At 41.4% G+C, this 21,334-nt stretch overlaps 1 protein-coding gene and 1 long non-coding RNA gene across 3 annotated transcripts; one reads left to right on the top strand and one right to left on the bottom strand.

Moving 5' to 3' along the window:
* Nucleotides 1–252: 252 nt before the first annotated feature.
* rnpc3 (RNA-binding region (RNP1, RRM) containing 3) lies at nt 253–14,391 on the top strand. 2 transcript variants are annotated; one of them, XM_053412978.1, is made up of 16 exons: nt 253–315; nt 699–882; nt 957–1,004; nt 1,144–1,253; nt 1,695–1,784; nt 3,185–3,296; nt 3,959–4,027; nt 5,697–5,842; nt 6,363–6,488; nt 6,904–7,052; nt 9,271–9,456; nt 10,244–10,338; nt 10,505–10,563; nt 12,197–12,329; nt 13,839–13,916; nt 14,327–14,391. In XM_053412978.1, exons 2-15 carry the CDS (start codon nt 730–732, stop codon nt 13,905–13,907), a joined length of 1,545 nt encoding a protein of 514 aa, XP_053268953.1. In that variant the 5' UTR covers nt 253–315; nt 699–729; the 3' UTR covers nt 13,908–13,916; nt 14,327–14,391. The 2 variants fall into 2 exon arrangements, with proteins under 2 accessions (XP_053268953.1, XP_053268952.1); XM_053412977.1 differs by having other exon boundaries at nt 14,045–14,372.
* A 1,126-nt stretch (nt 14,392–15,517) lies between these two features.
* LOC128426105 (uncharacterized) lies at nt 15,518–20,950 on the bottom strand. The gene is made up of 3 exons (XR_008333218.1): nt 20,764–20,950; nt 15,811–15,940; nt 15,518–15,686 (listed from the first exon to the last, which is right to left on the bottom strand). It is a non-coding gene; the product is annotated as an uncharacterized LOC128426105 (long non-coding RNA).
* Between the last annotated feature and the right edge of the window lie 384 nt (nt 20,951–21,334).

Below are 21,334 nucleotides of genomic sequence, written 5' to 3'. Positions count from 1 at the left end.
TTTCTGCCAGGTATATAATAACTAATATTAAACAAATTAACTATTCATAAATGAACAAAAGATAAAACTGCTCAGAAAGTGGAGCGACCCGAGTTAGCTGCTAGAAATAGATTATCCAAAGTTAAAGTGCTGGAGCTGCAGTTTGTAGGGATGTGGTTATAGCTGTACAAAGATGTTAAAAGCTTCATCCAGTCTGCAAACCCCGAACTGTCTGAGTCCGGCAGGGGGCGGTAAAGCTCGAGGTTACATGTAATTTCAAACGAAGAAGACGCAGAACGCGGTAGTGTAGTTGTTCACTGGTTGATGCTACAGGAGGTAAGTGTGCGCTGGAATATCTTTGCTTAGCGCTGTTTTTATGCGTAACTAATTACTTATTTGGGTCATTTAAAGGCTTCGGCTTGATTCAGTCAATAACAAAGAAAAGCTTCCCATAGAAGTGGTGCATTTACGTCAGTTAGCCCTGAGCTAATGTTGTAGCTAGCCCCCTGCAGCTGACCACGATCCTTCTTTTGAAGAAATCAAAATTAAACTTTGCCTCGTCTGTTTAAAATCGTACAGAAATGACACACAATTCCCGGTGTAATCTGAGGCATCGGCAGGACTTCTTCTGGAATTTGTCAGTATGTGTTTCTGTTGTGCTGGTCAACCTTCATTCTGAGAAGCTCCTAAACGTGTGTTTACACTGTGTTGCTCAACAGGAGGTAACAGTGGCTGTTGTCCTGCGGGGAAATGGACGCGAACGAGGACCTGGTCTCGCCAAACGTCAGCAAGACCCTGCTCATCCGCCACTTACCAGATGAGCTCAGCCAGGAAGAGAAGAAAGATCTGCTGCAGTATTTTGGGGCTGAGTCCGTCAGGGTCTTCTCCAAAAGGGGTCGCCTGGTAGGTGGTGCTTTCACATGGTCACAGTCTGTTGATTTTCTGCTGAGGTTTATGACATTTTTCACTTCCCACAGAAACACACTGCCTTTGCAACCTTTCGAAATGAGAAGTCAGCAGAAGAGGTGAGTTGTTGTTTTTTTTGTCAAAAGCAATTGCAGTTAATTGCATGTTTAGATTTATAGAGACAAGCTAACAGTCATTTCAACATGATCTGATTTTCTCTCCCTGTTTGGTAATAAATATCCATCACATCTCCTTCAGGCTCTGGTCAGGCTCCACCAGCTAGAGGTCCTAGGTCAGACGCTTGTTGTTGAGTTTGCCAAAGGCCAAGAAGATGTGACAGTATTAAAGGATCCACCAGTGTCTGACAGGTGGGTTGCTTGAATTGTCTGCAAACTAGAATGCTCAGGGGAGAACCTCTCTCTGCCATAGCCCAAAAGTGCCCCTAAATTAAATATGCACCCAATTGCACACACATAGATATCAATCCCCTAAATATGACTGATCTGTTAATATATATTACTTATTCCAAGTGAAATCATGAATAATGTTAAAAAGTGTTAAAAAAAATCCTTAAAATACGCATTTGCACCGACATTTTATGGGTTCTCCCATGACCCTTCTAAGTTTTTTCTTGTGGTTTTTATGTAATGTTGCTTACAAACAAACACACAGTTTTGCAGCAGTAATAAACTGGACCATGTTAAGCCAGTGACTTGTAGCCAGACACTGGCCTCTGTATGAGTGGTCTAAAGATCAAAATTGTAAGCAGAGCAGAGCAGAACCTGGTTTCTCCCTTTTTCTTTCTACAGTGGAAAAGGTGGCAAAGAAGAGAAGAAGAAAAAACAGACCCGAAAGCCAGACATTCCTCTTATAGAAACTGGCATTTCACCGAGCCTAGGGTAAGTGTTGAATAAATCTCATTATTCAGCTTTTGTACAGATGATGTGTGATTTGAACCTTTGTTAATTTAAACGTTGAGTTACTGAAACTTAGTCACTTAGGTGGATCAGCTAGTCCGTGATTTACTGTCACCCTCTGATGCATTACTCTTCAAATGTCTTAGGATTTGTTTTCACCCTGCCTCATGTCATAAAAATATATATTGTATTACATCGTGATTTGGTAACAAGCAGTTTCCGATGACTCCTGGTGACAACCGGTAAAGGTCATTCCCCACTCAAATTAGACTTCATAATATTAAAAATGCACGTGTGACACATGCTTCCCAAAGAGCTGTCACTTCAGGCGGGTAGAAGCTGCCTGGAGGCCAACTGACAGTAAACCTCGGTGAGAATCTAAGAGCAGCGGCATCATGTCCAATTAGATGGTCAGGCTGCCACAGAGTGTCTGACAGAGCGTCAGTCTTGCCAGTTGGTGGGACCAGGTGGTCTCTGAGTTTGTCCTTCAGTCCTGCAACTCACTCTCACCTTGCTTCATATTCAAAAAGCATCATATTCTAATGTTAGTTATGATATGCTGTTTACGGAAATGTGTCAGTTGATTATAATTAGATCAATATATTGAGCCTGTATTGGCATCTCAATAAAGGCTCTATTCACTAGTGTCAACAGCCCCCTGATATTCTGCAGACACAAATTTATTATGGAATTTTTATCCAGTTTTTTTTTTCAGTTCTTGAATCTTATCACTAAAAGCAATGTTTTTGATCTGATGAGAATACAGTGTGGAATTATACAAAAAGGCAATGCTGGTGTCCAGAAGTAACACTGTTCTTTATGACCTCCAAAACTTGAGTATTAAATGTTTTTAGCAGTGCACTTTTTAAAACTGACTCAATGATTCTTTGAAACAATATATATTTTCAATGGGATTTCGTCTTCCCAATTGTCACCATGCTGATGTCTAATGTCAGCAACACTGCAGAAAAAATGTGGTTCTTAACACACCGAGCACAAGATTTTTAATCTTCAGAGCTTTCAGCAGCACTGGCAGCTCACATAACATACACTCACCTTTCCTTATTAAGCCACAATATTAAGATTTATCCTCTCAGTCCTGCCTTATAAAAGTTAGCATTATATGTGAACTAGCCTCGTTGCTGCCGTGGCAGGCCGGTCCCCATGTCCCTTAATGACTGGATTTTACATTTTGTTGGCGGAGTGCTTGTCATAAAGAATAAGTTAGCCAGCTAAAGCACATATTCATGTAACACCTTCATGTGTCTCCATTACTTTGACTTATTTTGTGTGTTGTTAAGCGAAGGGGTTGTTGTGTTCAAGGCAGCGAGTTTTGGCTGCAGAATCTGCTTTTAAGTAATTCTGTCTTTTCTCTCCTCCAGGTTGAAATATCAACCCAATCCCACTTTGAAATATTTATACCCACCACCTTCTGGCGGCATTCTGACAAATATATCGCACGCCCTCGTGAGCGTGCCAAAGTTTTACGTTCAAGTGAGTAACTGCGGCTTCTCTCTTATCATATTTTTCATCCAGTACCATCACATCTTTGATATGCAGATGTTGGTCATCTGTGTGTATGTATTTGTATCTTTCCGTTTTTTTCGCTATACTTTCTGTATTCATACTCACCTTTTTTTGGAAGGTGTGAATCTATACAGTAAAAATGCAGAGGTGACACAGCATGTGTAACCTTCAGATTGATCATGTAGAATTGAAATACAATTCTGGACTAAGTGCCCCAGAGATTTTTGAACTGCATCCAACCTCCTAAAGATCAAACAGCAAACATTTGCCTTTTAAATTTCAATTTGGGGAAGCAAGTATTAATAATAAACCATAAGTGGGAGGCATGAGTTATGGGTTTAACATTTCCTTGGGAGCTGCGCTGCCTGCATTTTCATTGCTGCTGCTTCCAGTGGCAACACCTTGGGGGTGCTGGTGTGTTGCAGAGGAGCCCTCGGTGTCTGGCCTCAGCCTCAATCTCACCTTGATCCATGTATTTTGAATGAAAATGCAGAAGCCATGCAATCTGTTTTACATATGGAGCCCGGGTTGTAGGCAGCATTGTATTTATATTACCAGCTCCCAGCTCTTGGTAAGAGTCTTTAAATGCAACCGCTGCTGTTCTAATGCTCCTTATTCCAATAACACAGGTGCTTCATCTGATGAACAAGATGAATTTACCATGTCCGTTTGGCCCAGTCACTCCCAGACCCCCCTTGGTAAGCTGGAACACACGATCTTTAGATGAAGAAAAGGAAGAGGATGATGGCCTGTTTAATTTTTTGACATAGAACAAGAAAATCTGTGTTTTTATAAGGACACTAGTATTTAAATGTGAGTATATTTCACCTAAAAGGGAGGAGGTGAACCAGCTCAAAGTTTGTCCACTAAAATCAGCAGCTTATTGATTTCAATTCTACGTTTTTTGCAGTGTGAACACAACGTATCTCTTCAGCTGCTTTCAGACATACGCTTAATTCTGCATAATCTTCAAAAGTTATCTGGAGGGTCTGTATGTGAGAATGTAACTGTCCCAGTCAGAGACTGCGTTCAAACTTCGTAAACACTTAATTAACTGTGAGCGAATGCAAATTTATCAAGATGGAAAAGAGGACATCTTGAGGAAGATGTTAACCATTGAGCTTTTGGTTATTATGGCTGATGCCAGCCTGAATGTCCTATAAAGAAAAATATGTGAACTCTGCAGCAGGAACTATATGTTGTGTCCTACCTCCTGCATACGCCCCCCCCCCCACTTGATTGCTCCTTAGCATCTGACTGGAGAATCTTCTGCTCCTGCTCGTATGTGAAAGGAAAACCTTTCAAGTTCATCTCTTAAACTTTTATGAAAAGAAAAAAACATTCCTGCATTGTGTTACATGTTGGACCATAGTTTTGTTTACCTAGTTAAAGTGTCACATCTTCCTTGCTTGAACAAACAATAACAGAGGAACATTCCACCTTTTTAAAAGTCGTCTAATATCCAACTGCACATATGTTGTTCTGCAAGGTGGCGCTTAAACATCCCAGCAATGAACAAAGAGCAAACAACACAAAACACGTTAATTCCTTGGCATTTAATATGATAAAAACAAATCGGTGTTCGTAAAATAATTGTTACAAAAGATACAAAGCCACTCACTTCATTCTTATACAGACATATTTTATATATTTTCAGCTACAACAGTTTTTTTTAACCATATTATATTATCCGAGTAGTGATTCAACAGTAAAATCCTATTCTTCAATTTTCAAGTAAGCCTGAAAGGCAGACATAATGAAGAGGAGACACTCTGTGAGAGTCTGTTTAAAGAGAACTTGATTTTTACCACTACTAAGTAAAAAAATAAATCAATTTTCTTACCTACAGGGCATGAAGTGTTAGAATCGCTTATTAAGTTTATCATCAGAAAAGTATTCTGCAAATGATTTTGCATCATTTAAATATATTTTTTCAACTGTTCTTGTGCAGCTTTATAAAGTTAAAGATTTGCTGTTTATTTCATCTGTGTAAAATTATTATATTGAGCTTTCCCAATTTTTTGTGATAAAATAAACAGTAAACCAATTTGATTAAATATTTGATTAATTTAGAAATGCTTCATCAGATTAATCAACAAAGAAAATCATGGTAAGCTTGAGCCTTGTAAACTATACCAATAATCACAATTCACTTTTTTGTTTTTGCTGTGGGTAACAGTTGAACCATTGGAATAAGTCTCAGAACATTTTGATTTAATTTAAACCTGATATCGATCACCACAACTGGGATCATAAATGAATCCTGGTTTTTGACCTGCACTCACCAGGGACCTGGTGCAGAGATGCACATGAAAGCATTTGAACCCTGAGGTATTTGTAAGGTAATCCAACTTGTGTTGTCTGCAGCCGTTTGAGCGGCTGCCTCCTGCACCACCTATCCCCATGCCCCCTCCCTACCCTCCCGACTACCCCCCTTTACCAGAGGAGGAGATGGAGCTGTCCAGTGAAGAGGAGTCAGAGTACGATAGCGGAGACGACGAAGACAAGGAGAGGTGAGGCGCAGATAACCACAAAAGTCCAGTTAGACCAGTGTAGCCTCACGGCAATGCCCAGGGCTGTTAGTTCTGGCTAAAAACACCAGGCTCCAACTGTATTTGTATACTATGTGGCCCAGAGATGCCCGAGACCAGGACATAAAAACCACATGTATATAACCACCAGTAAAATCTCATTAAAAAAGCAGTTGTAATGTTTTGGGACTTTGGCTCAAAATAAGATTTTTATGTTGATGATTAAATCAATAGAGTCAATGCATCACACATATTTTTGTGTAGATATTCTCCACCTCCATTATTATAACAAAATTATGATTACCAGTCGGCCAATACAAATCGGCCAAAATAAGCCTTTCATCCTGTATTTTCTTAATTCAAGATTCATAGATTTTGTTATATTTGTGTTTTCTCAATAACAAAAAGTTTGTTAACAAAAAAGGTGAGCAGGTTTTGTTTCTTTTCTTCATTCCAAGGTAGACATTATTTCCCCTTATTCCTTATGCTTGCTTTATTTCAGGATTGTTCGTCTGATGGGCCTGGTCAACCAAGCATGCAAGCGACCCATGAGACCAAAAACAGCCTCAAAGAGAAAGAAGCCCAAGATCAAGGATCTACTCTATGCTCCCAAACCAGACTCTCAGAGGTACAGCAAAGGCACTCATGCATGTCACAGTCCTCACGCAAAGCTCATCTCGAGATAGTATTCATAGGCTGCTAAAAAAGGACAGAAACCCTCTAGACAATACATCTTCCTCATAAAGACAGCCTTGTGTTGCTCTTATTGTTTCAGTGCCACTGTAACACACACACACACACACACACACAAACAGTAACTCTGCCTTAATGACAGGCCACAAACTCTGTTTCTAAACTATAAATACACTAGCGCACACACACCTCAGTGTCTCCTGGCTTCTTGTTTGTGGACTGGGAAATATCTCCAGCTGACCAGAGCGAAATATCTCAACCCTTAAGCCGCTCAGGAGCCAGGTTTTATTGTGGGCACATTTTAGAGGCTGCTATGGAGGGGGAGCGCTGATTGTCTCTGCTCTCCTCAGTGCTCCGGTGCTGCAGCCCTCCGATGTGTTTGAGCAGCCCCACCCTGCTGGGCCCAGGAAAATTGAATTCCACATTTCGGTTCCAGAGGTGGCGTCCACAGTGGAGGGAAGTGGGCCAGGTCACGATGCGCCGGCTAATGAGGGCCGAGGTAAGTGATCCCTCACACTCACTTCCTTCAGTTCACAATTAGTCGATTCATCGTTTACCCTTTCGATGAACTGATTCCACAGTTCTTACTAATTTTCAGTAATGCATTGTGGTTTTAAATTCAGGACTGTTGATAACAAATATTATTCACTTTCTAAAAATAGGCCTTTTACACATATCACTCCTGTCTCAGTCAGTATTTGGAAGAGCCCCAGAGGTGTGTGTTCAGAAAGGGACATGGGAGCTCACACTGTGGGAGGAGAGAAGGCTAATTGCTGAGATAGCTTTTTTCACTTTCCTTGTGTGTGTTTTCAAAAACCACATACATATTCATCTAAGTCCCCACCATTAGTCTTTTATTATTATTATAGGAATATTATTGCCTATATTTTATATGTACTTTTCATTTATAAATAAATAGGTCCTATATGGAGAACCTATATATTCTGTCACGTACTGCAACTATGTTATAGCTAAGAGTTGTATTATAGAAATAAATCTCTTTTCACTGCTACAAGGACACAATTGATGCTAGTTTTCCTGGGGTCCCCTTCAAAACATAGAACACTCTTTAGTTTGGCCCATGTCCCACTCACTAACATGGAGGAGGCAGGGTGCATTACTTTTAATGCACCCTGCCAACAGGGGGTGATTGAGTTGCTTTGGCTTCACTTTGGGGGAGCTGTCATGTCATCCCTCTTTTAATACAGTCAATGGTCTCGCCACAGTTTCACAATGAACTGCAAAAATGTTTCTCTCTCTCTCTCTCTGTCTTTCTCTCTGTCTCTCTGTCTTTCTCTCTGTCTCCTCTTTCTCTCTCTCACTCTTTCTTGGCACAACAGTGGTAGTTTCCTCTTTAGCTGCGTGTCTTCCTGCAGTCATCTGGGATGAGTGTGCCATCTCTCACTAATCAGCCACCCCCCTCCACCCTCGGGGGCAGCTACCACCACAGATGGGATGTAATTGTGTGGGAAACACTGTGATAATAATATCCACTATCTCCCATCCTCTAATGAAGTGCGGCCCGTGGAAACAAATTCAGTCTCTTTGAGTCACAAATATAACAAAACTGCGACTCTCACAATTGGCCAGTCAAAATAAATCAGGCTGATACTGTAATCTACAAACACAAGGGTGGGGTTATCCGTATAAAAAAGTTCTGAGGACTCCTGTTGGAGCAGGAGAGGCACTGTAGGAATTTGATTGTTACTGTACATCATGTTTATTATCACATTGAAGCAGGAGGTGGTTGGATACTCCTATTGTCATAAGTTAAAGCCCTTACCAGGGGTGGCCTGAGCAGAGTGTTAACACAGCAGTATATCACAGCAGGAACCTGCATCAAAAAAGGCTTTACCATTATCTGTATGAGGAAATGTCACTGGGGCTGCAGCCTGTGTTACCTGTCAGCCTTGCAGTTCCCCGTTCGCCTTATCTCGCTTCTCTCTAACTACAACTTCACTCCCTGGCAAGCCCCTGAGAAGTAAAATAGATCTCAAAGTCAAACACAAAAGATTTCCTAAAGGCAGGGGGAAAGATAAACTATGACAGGTGGCTTTTTGGATTAGTCTTGTTTTGCAGAAGTGAGGGTGTGGGATCCGATAAACAAGCTATTTAAATGAAAAGGGGAGGTGGGGGATAGATAAGGAGGAGGATAATTTTGAAAGCTGTGGTCTAGTTCTCTGCCGAGTGTGTATCAGGAAAGCTCCCCAGCACTTCTTGCTCCACTGCACACGCACATACACCTTATGTGGATGACAAGCTTTTTTTCCCACCCCTCCTTGGATTTGTACGGGCTCACTGCTCTTCGTAATTCTATCTACGGCGTGAGTGTGTGTGTTCACTAGGATGCGTTTCTCCAAAGTCTGCCAGAGTTCTCCGTCACTCTACCTTTCAAACTTATACACAAGTAATCGATTCGTTTATCAGTACATTTTGAACTAATTATGACCAAGAGGATTTTCTTCCTCTCCACCATCTTGAGCTTGTTTCTTATACTGAAGAGAGTAAACATGGTGGAAGGGATTATTTCACCATCTGCTATTTCTAGACACTTTGAAAACTTCCATCTGTATTTGAAGATAAACAGTCCTCATCCTGTTGTGTGTCAAACAATCCACCAGATTCCCCACTAAACCAACTCAACTGTACTTAAAATAAGATGAATTGTTTTAGTTTTTTGCTATTAGCTGCTCCTAAAACTTCTTCTGTGCCCTCAGAAGTGGACGAGATGGAGGTCGCTCCCTCTGTCGGCGAGGAGCCGGAGGTCACTGAAGGCTTTGGGAAGCTCTACCCCAGCGCCCAGGAGTCCCAGCAGCAGGAGGAGCAGAGCGACGATGATCAGGATCTCACCTCGGGTGTCATCTCCAGAAAGGAGCTGGAGAAAGGACGGCTGTCAAGAGACGGTAAATTTAAGCAGGACTCTGATTTGACTTTGAAAAACGTCCAAACCTAGATTTCATCCGAGGGTAAAATAAGGGCTAAATGAAAATTGTTGGAACACTGTTGTGCGATCACACGCATCTGTGTGGCTGCATTATGTAGGCTTTCTTAAGTTTAGTGTAAACAAGTCAACCACTAAAAGATATTGGTTCTGTGCAGAGAAACATTACAAAGGGATTTTCTTTTTAGAACCGAATAATGACATTTGAATTAATGTTGTCATGTATCAAAGGGGCTGAACAATAAAACATCCAGCAGCTAAATAGGCACATGCATGTATTCCCCAGAAGAAGAAGAAGTGCAAAACAAGGGGAACAGAACAGGGAACATTTTACATGTGTCAGGTGACCAGAGACGGAACTGCAGGATGTGTGTCATCTGTTTGGTAGCATCTTTGGAGTATCAGCTTAAGAGTAATGGATTGTGTTACTTTTTGTCCTTCCTCCTGCACACATTGTTCAGACATGTTTTCCATACAAATGGTGGTACACATCAGCTGAGACCGGATACGTCCAAGTCACGTCTAAAATTAAACAGAACGGCTGCTGCCGAGATCAATAATCACTTCATCGGCTTTCACGTATTCAATCTGTCTTTCTATAAAGCACTGAGTTGCACTGAGTCTACCTGTGTGTACTGTGTGTACTGTGTGTACTGTGTGTATAGGCAGCTCTGTGATCCTTTGTACCTGCTTTTGAAACGCACCTGTTTTTTCTTACTCTCCTTCTGTTTTTTCTCTTTTGAAATCAGAGATGAAACGCATGTCTGTGTTTAAAAATTATGAACCGGGCGAGCCGACCTGCCGACTGTACGTCAAGAACATCCCGAAGCAAGTGGACGAGAAAGTAGGTTATTATAGAACTTGACCCATTTGTATGTTAATGTTTGAATGTTTGTTTTGTATTGCTTAATTTCATTAAATGTATTCAGACCTTTTGTGTTGTAATATTTTGAAATGTAAATGTCATCAACAATGCACTCATATTAATTTCTGCGTTATTCACCTTCCAGGACTTGAAGTACATATACGGGAGATACATCAACCCTTTGTCAGAAGACGAGAGAAAAATGTACGTAATCCGATTTTTTTTTTTTTTTTTTTCATGGACATGCTTTGCGTGTCTCTTCTCTCCATTTTCTCTTCCGGAGCTATTTCTGACTCGAGCAATTTGTCGCCTCCTCTTGAGAGATGTTAGTAATTCATGCTGACTGTGTGTTGTGTTATTAATAAGTATCTAACCTGACGTCTAGATCATGAGGGACATTTTATGTTTGCGCATCAGCACTACTTCAAATGAATCGTCCACCTGAGTCATCAAACGGTGCTTATGTTGGGAGAAGGCCAGAGTCTGAACTCAGATGGCAGTGATAAACAGGAGGGTGTAGCTCTGCCAGAGAAACAGCTTGTCCTCTGCTAACCCGACTCTAAATTGTCCTTTTGACCCTTTCAGACTCTCTCCAATTTATTTTATTTTCATAAAACTTATACGCAAACAAATGATTGTAGGAATCATAACCAAGACAATACCAGCTCCTATCCCAACCCCAAAATCAGTTTTTGTGTCCTCCAAACACAAAGTCTGATGGCACAGAGCTGTAACACTCACAATTCACAATTCATGCTTGGATACGTCTTCGTCTCAAAAGGTTTGTAGTTTTTGGTTCAGTGTGGAAAACAAATAAATGTGAAGGAACATTATAACAAGCCTAAACCTTTTTGTGCACATGCTTCACGCCTCTGTTTTCTACAGCTGAGTGTCCTCTCACATCTGCAGCCCAAAACAAACCTGTGGTATTTGTTATCTCGCCTGCTCCACCAGTAATAGACACAAACTGGTGATGCTGCAAAGTAGTTTGTGTCCACGACTTCTGCAAATACTGCACAATGTTGACACTCTTTCTGTCCAGTGTTATTTATAATTTAGCAGAAAACTATAGCACTCAAAGTTTTAGCCCTAAGAGAATCCATAAGCTCTGGCTCCACATTAACCCTATTAAATTAAAGAATATATATATTTTTTCCTCTGTGTTCCAAACCTCACCTACAATAATAGTTTTTTTTTCTCATCTAACACAGTAGCTTTCTCTAAAATGGTCTCCAGAGTGGATAAATCTTAGAAATGCCGTCTTGCTGTTTCAGTGCTGATGATAAAAAGCTAAAGGCTCAGGGAGGAGGGGGTGGGGGGCCGTGCAGTAGCAGGGTCTTTTCAGCGCAGCTAATCTTTTATGTTTATGTACAGACATTCAGATGACATTACAGTTATAAAATAACCTTTTTTATTTGTTCTGTTCAGAAAAATGTAAATGAGAAATATGTTGTGAATATAGGCATATTGTTTTTGTTGGTGAAGAAAAAGAAACTTACCTGGAAACAAGTTTAGTATTTTTCATTATTTAAATTTAGTATAAAATATAATCTAAAGATTTGGCTCTTTGCACAGCCCTCATCGACACGTACTTTTACCTCATCAATCCTATGAACTTTCTTTGGTTCTGGTCTTATTAATATTTGTCCTCAGTATTTTACAACTTGACTTACCTTCGTTATGCTTAAGTCCTTAATTCTTGCCCCGTACTTATGCTTGAAGCTACTGGATGCCTGAAACTCCTTCGGGATTGATTAAGCATCTATCTGTGGATCTGTGGTGTTGAATCAGTGTGGTGATGATGACGATGTGTCCCTGCTTCACTGTTCCTACTCAGGTTTGACGTGGTGTTAATGAAGGAGGGGCGGATGAAAGGCCAGGCCTTCGTAGGACTCCCCAGTGAGTTGAGCGCAGAGAAAGCCCTGCTGGAAACCAACGGCTACATTCTTTTTGACAAACCACTGGTGGTCGTATCCTTTTATCCCCCCAGTTGAAACTGGGACGAAGGTTTGGGGTTTTAAGTGTGTTGAGTTGCAGACAGATTTGTATATCAGTCACACAATCAGGTGTTCATTTGTAGACTATAATATAAAAAAGATATTTACTTGACACACAGAGAGATAAACTGTCCTAGATTACTTGCATGCATCGTTTCTTGTGAATCCCTCACAGGAAGGAAAGCAATTTGAAGGCATTACCAGTAACTGTTAGATAGAGCGGTAATTTCAGAATACAGTCATTAAATAGCTTCTTGAGAAAATATCAAACCTGGGGTTCGATTTTCCTGAAAAAAGCTTTGACAGCTGCGCAGGTAGCACCGTAATGTGCGTTCTGCTTTGTGCGAGACCCAATTTAGATTCCCTGTCATGATTCCCTCAGTGCTAGCCTGACACTGTCGTGCATCCTCAGTGAGCTGGAAGATAAAAACCACCAGTTTACAGTGCAAAGGTTTTATTAACAAACAGCTCTTCAGCCGTGGAGCCTCACACTCGTGGCTCCTCCCTCCTGTTCTTTAACCTTTCACTGGGATGGGCACTTTAAAAAAAAATCTGTGTGAGCAACAGACGCTGTCATTGGACAAAGGTCAGAATCTTACAGGGTCCATTTTGGCCAGTCGTCCTGTGACATTTATGAGCAAACAGCTGTCACCATTTCTCAAGTTAAGTTCACGTGAGGTGGCGAGTGTTGAAAGAAAGAGGGCCCCTGTGGCTGAAGCTGCTGCGGGAGTAAAACATGACTTTATACGAGTATAAATGATCAGTCTGTGAAGCTGTGCTGAAGAAAAGTTGGTGTTCGGTCGAATTGTATTTTCTACAGAAAGAAGGTAAAATTTATAAATGGGAGCAAATCATTTTTCAAAAGAAATGTCTCTAAGTATATCATATATAATATACATCATCGTAAATGCACACACGCATAGAATGTATAATACGATAATATTTTGATTTCAATAACATTTCTCTAAAGTAAAAAAGTGTTTCACACATTTTTACACAAGTAAAAATACATGTAAATTGACATAAAAACAAATAAAACTGTTATAAAAGAATACAAACACTAAATGTGTGACAGAAATATAAGCATGAGCTCCCGATACAATTATAAAAAGTAGACATAAGTACAATTTAGTGAATGCAGAACGCTAAAAGTAGGTTTAAAGCTTTGATTTCAAAGGAAGGCTTCGTGCCTCGGGGGGGGGAGGTCTGCCCACCTTTTTTCCGAGGGTTTGTAAATGTCACAATGCACAGGCATCTAAAAAGGTTGGCTCTATGTAAGCATTGGCCCTGCAGGGTCTAAGAGGGTTTGAACCACTAGGTGGCGTTTTGAGCCATGTTCAACTCATACAAATTATTAAATAAAAAAAAAAAAGTGATATTAAAACCAGCATTAATCTGTTTCATCAAATAACAATCATATGATTTAGTTTTGCAGTATCTCTCCAATGTAAACGCCAAAAGACCTTAACTATGAATCCACAGCAATTTGCCAGATCGGCACGACCAAAACCAGAGAACACGGAGACCAAGAGAGGTCCGAAGCAGCGCTGAGCTCAACAGGTGAGTTTTACCACAACAGCAGAACAAACTTTCCACTGTACAATCGTGTATGTAAAAAAGAACCAGGCCTGATTGTCATTGTAATGGTGTTTTCTTTTACGTTTGTGTTTACACTTTATGTATTCAAGAAACCAAGGCTTGATAGTGTGGCCCTGCAGGAGCATTTGTATCCTTATTGTGGCATATCCTTTGGAAGATAAAAACTATCAGGAGGAATTGTGGGCTGTTTATTTCTAGTTATTGCGGCACAGTTGGATTTCAAAGAGCAGTCTAAATTTAAGGACTCAGTATGCTTTGTTCCCGAGTCTCGTTCTATTGTGTTATTGTCTTGTCGTTTTGTTTACTTGTGCTATTTTAGGATTCTTTTATAAACTTGTCTTTACAATGTTCCTTGTTTGACTGAATTTCAGGTGATGGTCGTCAGCTGTTGTCCTCTTCTTCTTTTGTTATTTAATAAAGTATTTTATTAAAATAACTTGTGCCGTGTTTTCTTTACGTCCACATGGACTGATTATCCCAAACTTCAAGTCCTGAAACACAGACCGAGCTGTGGATTGGCTGTGTGGCAGATGGTGGGCTGTCAACACAATGGTAAAGCCACAGTCACGGTGTGGGGAAAAAGCTGGGACTGGGTTAGTTTGCCTTTTCAATCCCGGCCTGGCCCCATATGTGTGATTATATAGAGTAAACCTCAGGGGGGGGACTCGCCCCTCGGCATCGTCACATCTGGCTGTGTGTCAGTCAGAGCTCTGTGGGGTCTGTGGTTTTTCAGGATCACTGATGGCTTGATGGCATTAATGGTATCTTAAGACCAGGTCCTTGCAGTTGTCCCATTTGTCTTTCAGAGAAAGTCCTGTGTCTGTCTGTGTGAACTCCGGACAGAACATGAGTCCCAGAGTAGGAGTGATGATGCTTACTTTCAAGCCTCCAGTACTATCTTGTGGAGGCTTTTATTTTGGAAGGCAAATGTGACAGGTTCACAGTGCACATGTGATGAAACGTTCAGAAAAAAACAAATTAACATGTTTACAAATAGACACGCGTCTCCAAGAGTTTGTATTTTTTTTGCACATTAACTTAATATTTTGCAGGTTGACTCACAGAGGTCATGACAAAGCAGCGGACATGGAGTCCTATAGGAATTACTTTTTTGCCCAGACTGTTATAACTATTATTACTAAACTACCAAACTACTACTACGCCTATCTACTATTACTACTTTATTAATATCTCTTTCCCTTCATGTCCTGTCTTCATTTACTGTATTGTTTGTGCTAAGAAATATATACTCACAAAAAAAAGTAAAACTACTAAATTATACAACAAAAACACTATATATAATGTGTAGGTCAGTAGGGTCTGCAATGGGTATATGAATTATAATTCATTTGGGGGGATTTAAAATTTCAGATGAAGTAGTGGGGCTCCGGGCTTTTTCAAAAATTGATTTCGGCAAACCCATTTAAGCTTAAATTACGAAGACAGTTTTAATCTCGAGATTTCACATATCCGCACATTTATCTCATTATGAATCAGACTTTGAAGCTTTGATGAATCAAATACCTTTTTATTTATTTATTTTTCAAAGTTTGACCAAATTCCATTCACATTTTAGTTTGTTTCCAGCTGAGATCTCTCTGGCTGCAAAACCAAATTAACATCCAGGTGTCGAGACTCGTGATGGAGCTGCACCACCTTGGATCCCATTCAGAATATCAGCACCCTGAAATACAGCGTGTGGGAAGGCAGCCATGACACCACAGGACATCCCTGATAAAACGCACGCGTCAGCCCAGTTGGATCAGATGTTTATATCTCACATGTAAAAGAGGCTTATTTTGAAGAGGAAATGTAAAAAAAAAAAAATAAGGATTTAATTACTAGTATTAATTACCCTGGATATTCCTCCCCTGCAGATCATGAGCTCCGTGCTGATGGAGACCTCATCCTGCATGCAGCACACTGTTCGATCACATCTGGCCTCTAATGTGGCGATGATGTCGTTGATTTGACGCTGCTTTAATCTGCAGATGCAACAATGACGGGTTAACGAGCAGCGATTGACCTCGGCATCCTCGAGGGGGGGGAAATCACTGTGATTAAACAATTATCCGAGCGTCCTTTAATTGCGAGTTGAGGGCTGAAAGTGTGTCAGTGTTTATTTCACATCTCATAAACCTCGTCATTAACCTCTCACGGAGCTGCGGCTCTCATCCACTGATTCACCACGACGGTTCACAGAAGGAGCCGGATTCAGGTTTGGGGAAACAAATCCATTGCCGGTTTTTATTTTTGTGCAAAATAGGTTTGTAGTTCATTAAGTCCCAGCTCTGCTCGTGAGCTTGGCCTCTCTCCGGGTTACCATCTACACGGCGGGTTATTAATCACATGTGCTCGTCTGCTCCGACCCGAAGCTCATACGTCAACGCCAGTGTGAGGGAGGAGTTCCCATCTGTGCCCCACTCGGCCCGCCATCTCAACGATGACAAATGGGCCCCCCGCAGTGGAAATATTGAGAGTTACCGGGACATTTATCAGGCAACGTTTGAGCAATATGAAAGATAACCTTTTGTAAGTGGACGCAGATAAAGATGTATGTTCTGCCTTTTCCCTGCTCCGGCTCCGTCTCTAATGTGTAATACCCAGAAGTAAAAATCGTGGAAATGCGTTACTTCCTTTGGGTTCAAGCAGGTGTGTGGACAGTCTGGTGGATAGAGCCAGTGTTTCAGGCCGTAAACACGTGACCTGTTTTTCTGTCTTCACATTCATGTCTGCCTTGATGCAGGATAAACTGTAAAAATGGAGTGCAACGTTTACTCCTAATCCTGTTGAAACTTTTTCTAAAAAATGCCAGTAAAACTCAGGGCAACATCCACATGCCTCGGGCCACAAGGTCTCTCCAGACACTTCCAGTGACAACACCTATGTGTGAGTTCGCCTGTGGGCTTCTGTGCAACGTGGAAACTGAATTTGAATTCCTCCACGAGCTGGTGTAGCTCCCTGTCAGTCAGTCTGTTCCCTCTCCCACTGAGACACTGTCGCAGTGTGCCTTGTTGTGCTGTGTTGCTTTGGGTTGAGACGTGTTGGCAAGTGGCCATACACAAAGATGCTGGCTATTGAGAATCGTGAGAATCAAATTTGGGTTCAATTAGATCAATTAAGTGGAGGCCGGAGGAGCAGCAACCCTCAGTACAGTAATAACCAGTCAGGCGGGGATGGCATCAGCTAACACCTGCTAATGTGATTAGACATTAGCTGTGAATGAGCCAGTGACTGTGATGCATGAATGAAACATGTCTGATTTTATTTAATCAGCTGAGTCAAAGTTTATCAATAATTATTTCTCTGTCTGTTGGGTGGGGCTACATCGTCAAAACAAAGGGACTTTTTTAACGTACTGGTCAGTGGAAGCGTTTATTAAACATAGGAAACCATAGACTGTGTGTTTTAAGATGGATGACACGACCACTCCCCAAATGTGAAGCCAAAGGGTCTCTATCACCCCCTTGTGGTTGCTTGTAGTATAGTTCCTAAATCCTGCCTCCTCTATGTAAGGTAACGAGACATGGGCCAAACTAAAAAGTCAAATAATTATTTCTCAAAGAGGATTTCTGTCAGTTTAGGTAGTTATTATCACCATATGTGAATATAGACATAGACTGTAAAGAGAGATGATCAATAAATGAAGCCAAAATATCAAAAGCAGCCATCTTTTCTCATTTGGAGACTGCTCATTAGTGAACGATGGATGGAGCCGCAATAGCGAAGTCCCAGTGATACACATGCTTGATTAATCGGGTGTCAGCCATCAATCATAACCGTTTTAACAGTATCAAACTAACTAATAACTAATTAAATCAAACTTACTAGAAAAATGTATATGTCAGTGTGATAAGAAATACCTAAAATGATAGAAACAATCTTTGAGGAAAATGGCCCACCAACTAACGTGGAACAGACAGGGCTTGGACTGTACTGTAGTCAGCCACCAGGTGGCAATCAAGACACTTTAACTTTTGGTGGATGGTCATGTCATCCATCTTTATATAACATCTATGGTTTAATGGTACATGTTTCCACTAAGCTTGGTTTAAATTTGTTATTTAATGCTGTAAAATTGGGGTGAAACAGCTTGTGGCCCGAAATGGTGACCCAAGTTTATATCAAAGATATTTTTGGCTTGATTTCTGTTTAGTGGGAGGAAGTAGAGACGTCCATTTTATATACGACCTATTAGTAAATTCTCTGTCCCACAAAGCTTCAACGTTCATTCGTTGATGTAATGTTTCCAATTCTGTTGGCTAAGTTCTCATGATTGTCTGAAGTTGCTGTAAAATAAAGTCAAATTTATCCACATCTGTTCTTGTGTACACAGCATGTGACATTCAGTGTGAACCCCATGTTTCTAAAAGGCCTAATGATATCTAGTGTAACCTCAGACATATTCATATTTCAGATTGTTAATCTAAAAGCTCTCTGTGTACATTTGTTTGTGATTTGGCTCTGGTGGAAGATTTGAAGTGAAGAGTGCCAAGAACTCATATAAGCAACTAATGGATGTTTCTACATCTAGATTAGTTGTCACATATAAATCAGTTCGGATTTGGAGAAAGGCCATTTAGTCCACTAGGTTTCTACAGTAGAAAGTCAGTCTGATGGTTATTTCTCAGTGGAGTAAACTGCATGGAATCACTATTAATTTATTCATTTTTGCCAATTATGCCAAAAAAGAGCAAAGAAGTAAAAGATGGAGTAATATCAATATATGTAAAGGAAGCACACAAGTAATAAATATAATCTTCAATCAACCATACGACGATAGAATCAAGTACCATTTGCTTCTTACGTGGAATTAAAGCAACACGATGTACATTTTACTCCGCAACAGCGCCCTCTGCAGTATCATATGGTGACTAATTCTGTCGGGGCTCTGCATCCAAACTTTTAAATGGTTTTCTTTAAAAAAAAAAAAGAAACAGGTCAGCGCGGTCTGAACATTCAATGAGCGGAGAACAGTCAGCACAGTGTGATGAAGAACAAAGAAAAACACAGATGTCACATTCTGTTCTCTGTGGCTGGGACGTAATCAAGGCGCATTTTCTTGAAAGGCTTTAAATCCCCGGCCGCACACTGACATCAATAAACAGCAAAGCTTTTGTGCACGTTCACCTTTAAATGATGGATATCCTGGGGGGAGGGGGGGTGGTTTACTACACATTGATCATGGCCGCGGCCGCAGAGGTCGCTGACAGGTACGGATCGTATTCACTGCGCGTCATCAGCGTGTCGGTGGAGTCTGCGCTCAGATACACATTCAAGACTCCAGTTCGTCTGAGGCGACTGACGGGGAATCGGTGATACACTTTAACCTCCTCTGGAGACATGCCGCTGCAGATGTGCCTCGCGCTCTGCAGCTGCCTGGACGGCCTGCCGAGACATTTATTGATGCTATTTATGCAATTCATCAGAGGCTAAATTAAATCAGGGGCAAAACAGAACGGGCTGTCTGTCAGGACGCATCAGATCATGGTGTATACAGCACGTGGGCGCTTTCTGAAACACTGACGAGTTGACCTGCGATTGAACCGAAGCCGCAGCCAGTATGAACAATTAATGTCGCAGAGTTTTCACCGAATTTGCTTCCTGTCCGGACCTGCTTAACTCTGAGCTTTTGCTGACTTTGAAGGGGGGGGGGGGACGACGACACACAGTGCTTAGTCAACTCCAGAGTGTGTATATGGTCGTCAGACTTACAAGTCTTTCCGAGAGCAAATGTGTCAATTCCAAGGTGTGCTTATTCATAATGAAGAGGGTGATGGCTTGACCATTCATATTTCATGCTTTCAAACCCTGCAAGTTTCATGAAGTTGTCCAAATGAGTAGCATTTAAAACTGAAGTGAAGTAATGTGCTTGAATAATTTAACCGCAATGTCGTTGATAAGAAACGGGACCAAGGTCATCAGCTTTATTTGAGCGGAGAAGTTTACTTATACATCTTAATTGCATACATAGTTTGTTTATCTATGCGTGGAAGTGTGATTGGTACATATGGAATGACATGAACTCATCCAGCTCTCCCATTGGAGCTCTTAATGTTGACGTTTTTTCATCGGCGACTCGTCTCTTCTGAGTTTCTGCAGTGGATGTGTTGAAATATCTCCGTCAGCGCTGTGAAGCCTCCATCGGTATGTAGAACAACGCCCGCTGTAAAGTGCTCGTCCCCGCTGCGAGCCGCTTCCTCCCTTTTCCGACATTACCCCTCCTTTCTCACAGCTCTGCCCTGTGCTGTCTGAGGTGCCAACTATATCTCGGCCTCATCTTGTCCGCCGTAACCTTGTTTATTCCCAACAGTGGCATTAGCAAAGCTGTAAAAGTATTTATGGGGGTACAAATGTGGGACAGCCAATCTAAGGTAAATCTATAAATCCTGGCCGCTGATTTCTCAGGGCCAGGAGGTGCAGGCCGGTGATCAGTGGAGGTGGAAAGTATTCCCCCGGTGACTCTGTGTGACTAACGCACGGAGGCCGAGCAGCATGCCAAAGAGCGCTATGGTGACACTGTTGTGCTTTTAATACGGCCAAGCTGGCCTTCGCCTCTGAAGTGAGACGCCGCCTCGCTATCCATCTACCATGAGCTGGTATCATTAGCCGACACCCAACAGGGACCTGACTCAGCAGTCGGCGGGTGTTTGTGTGTGTGTGTGTGTGTGTGTGGGTGTCACATTTTGTCCTTGGCTTATTTAGAGATTGCAGCAACAAAGACCAACAATTATTTTTAAAAAGCGTGCTGCAGAGAACAAACATATGTACCAGTTCCGTGACTTGCTCTGCAGTGAGTGGGACTTACTGCTCCGACAAAACCACAGCCACCACCGCGTTTCAGCAGCTCGTGAAGTTGTTACTCACACGTCGAGCAGACACGGAGAGACGTTAGAATTCGTTTGCAGTCGTGTTTTTTAGCCACTTGACAAATGTAAATTCAATATTCCCTCTTTGAACTCTGCTCTCCGCCAGCTCTTGGAACATCTGCAGTAGGTCCTGCGAGGAAGCTAGAGGCTCCACCCCAGTGTGTTTTGTATGCTATATTGTGCTGTATGTGTCTGTGGGGGGGTGAGGACAGTAGCTCAAACTGAACCTCATTACACAAACAGGACAGACAGAACTTTTAGCGCTTCGAACTTTTTTCAAGGAAGTGAAATGCTCCTGCTGCAGACAACTGTTTAGCTGCTTTGCCACTTATGACCAAAGGAGATTTAACAAAAAAAACATATACAAGAACAATGATGCTATATAAATACCGCTGCACAATAAGCAGCTACAAGATATACTGCTTGATAAATGGGACTTTGCGCCGACACTGGTAACAAAGCATATTGAGAACATTTAAAATGCCACCACAAAGGTTCCTGTAATCTCAT

Source organism: Pleuronectes platessa, chromosome 20, assembly GCF_947347685.1.
Source record: "Pleuronectes platessa chromosome 20, fPlePla1.1, whole genome shotgun sequence".
Taxonomy (NCBI): domain Eukaryota; kingdom Metazoa; phylum Chordata; class Actinopteri; order Pleuronectiformes; family Pleuronectidae; genus Pleuronectes; species Pleuronectes platessa.
Note: the sequence above shows the minus strand (reverse complement) of the source record. Positions and strands in the feature narration are given on the sequence as shown.

What these genes read in the sequence shown, in the direction of transcription:
- rnpc3 (XM_053412978.1), top strand. Translation starts at nt 730, where the DNA reads ATGGACGCGAACGAGGACCTGGTCTCGCCAAACGTCAGCAAGACCCTG. An exon ending in ATGAGAAGTCAGCAGAAGAG is followed by an intron (nt 1,005 to 1,143) that starts GTGAGTTGTTGT and finishes CATCTCCTTCAG; the next exon opens with GCTCTGGTCAGGCTCCACCA. An exon ending in CGAAGCAAGTGGACGAGAAA is followed by an intron (nt 10,339 to 10,504) that starts GTAGGTTATTAT and finishes TTCACCTTCCAG; the next exon opens with GACTTGAAGTACATATACGG.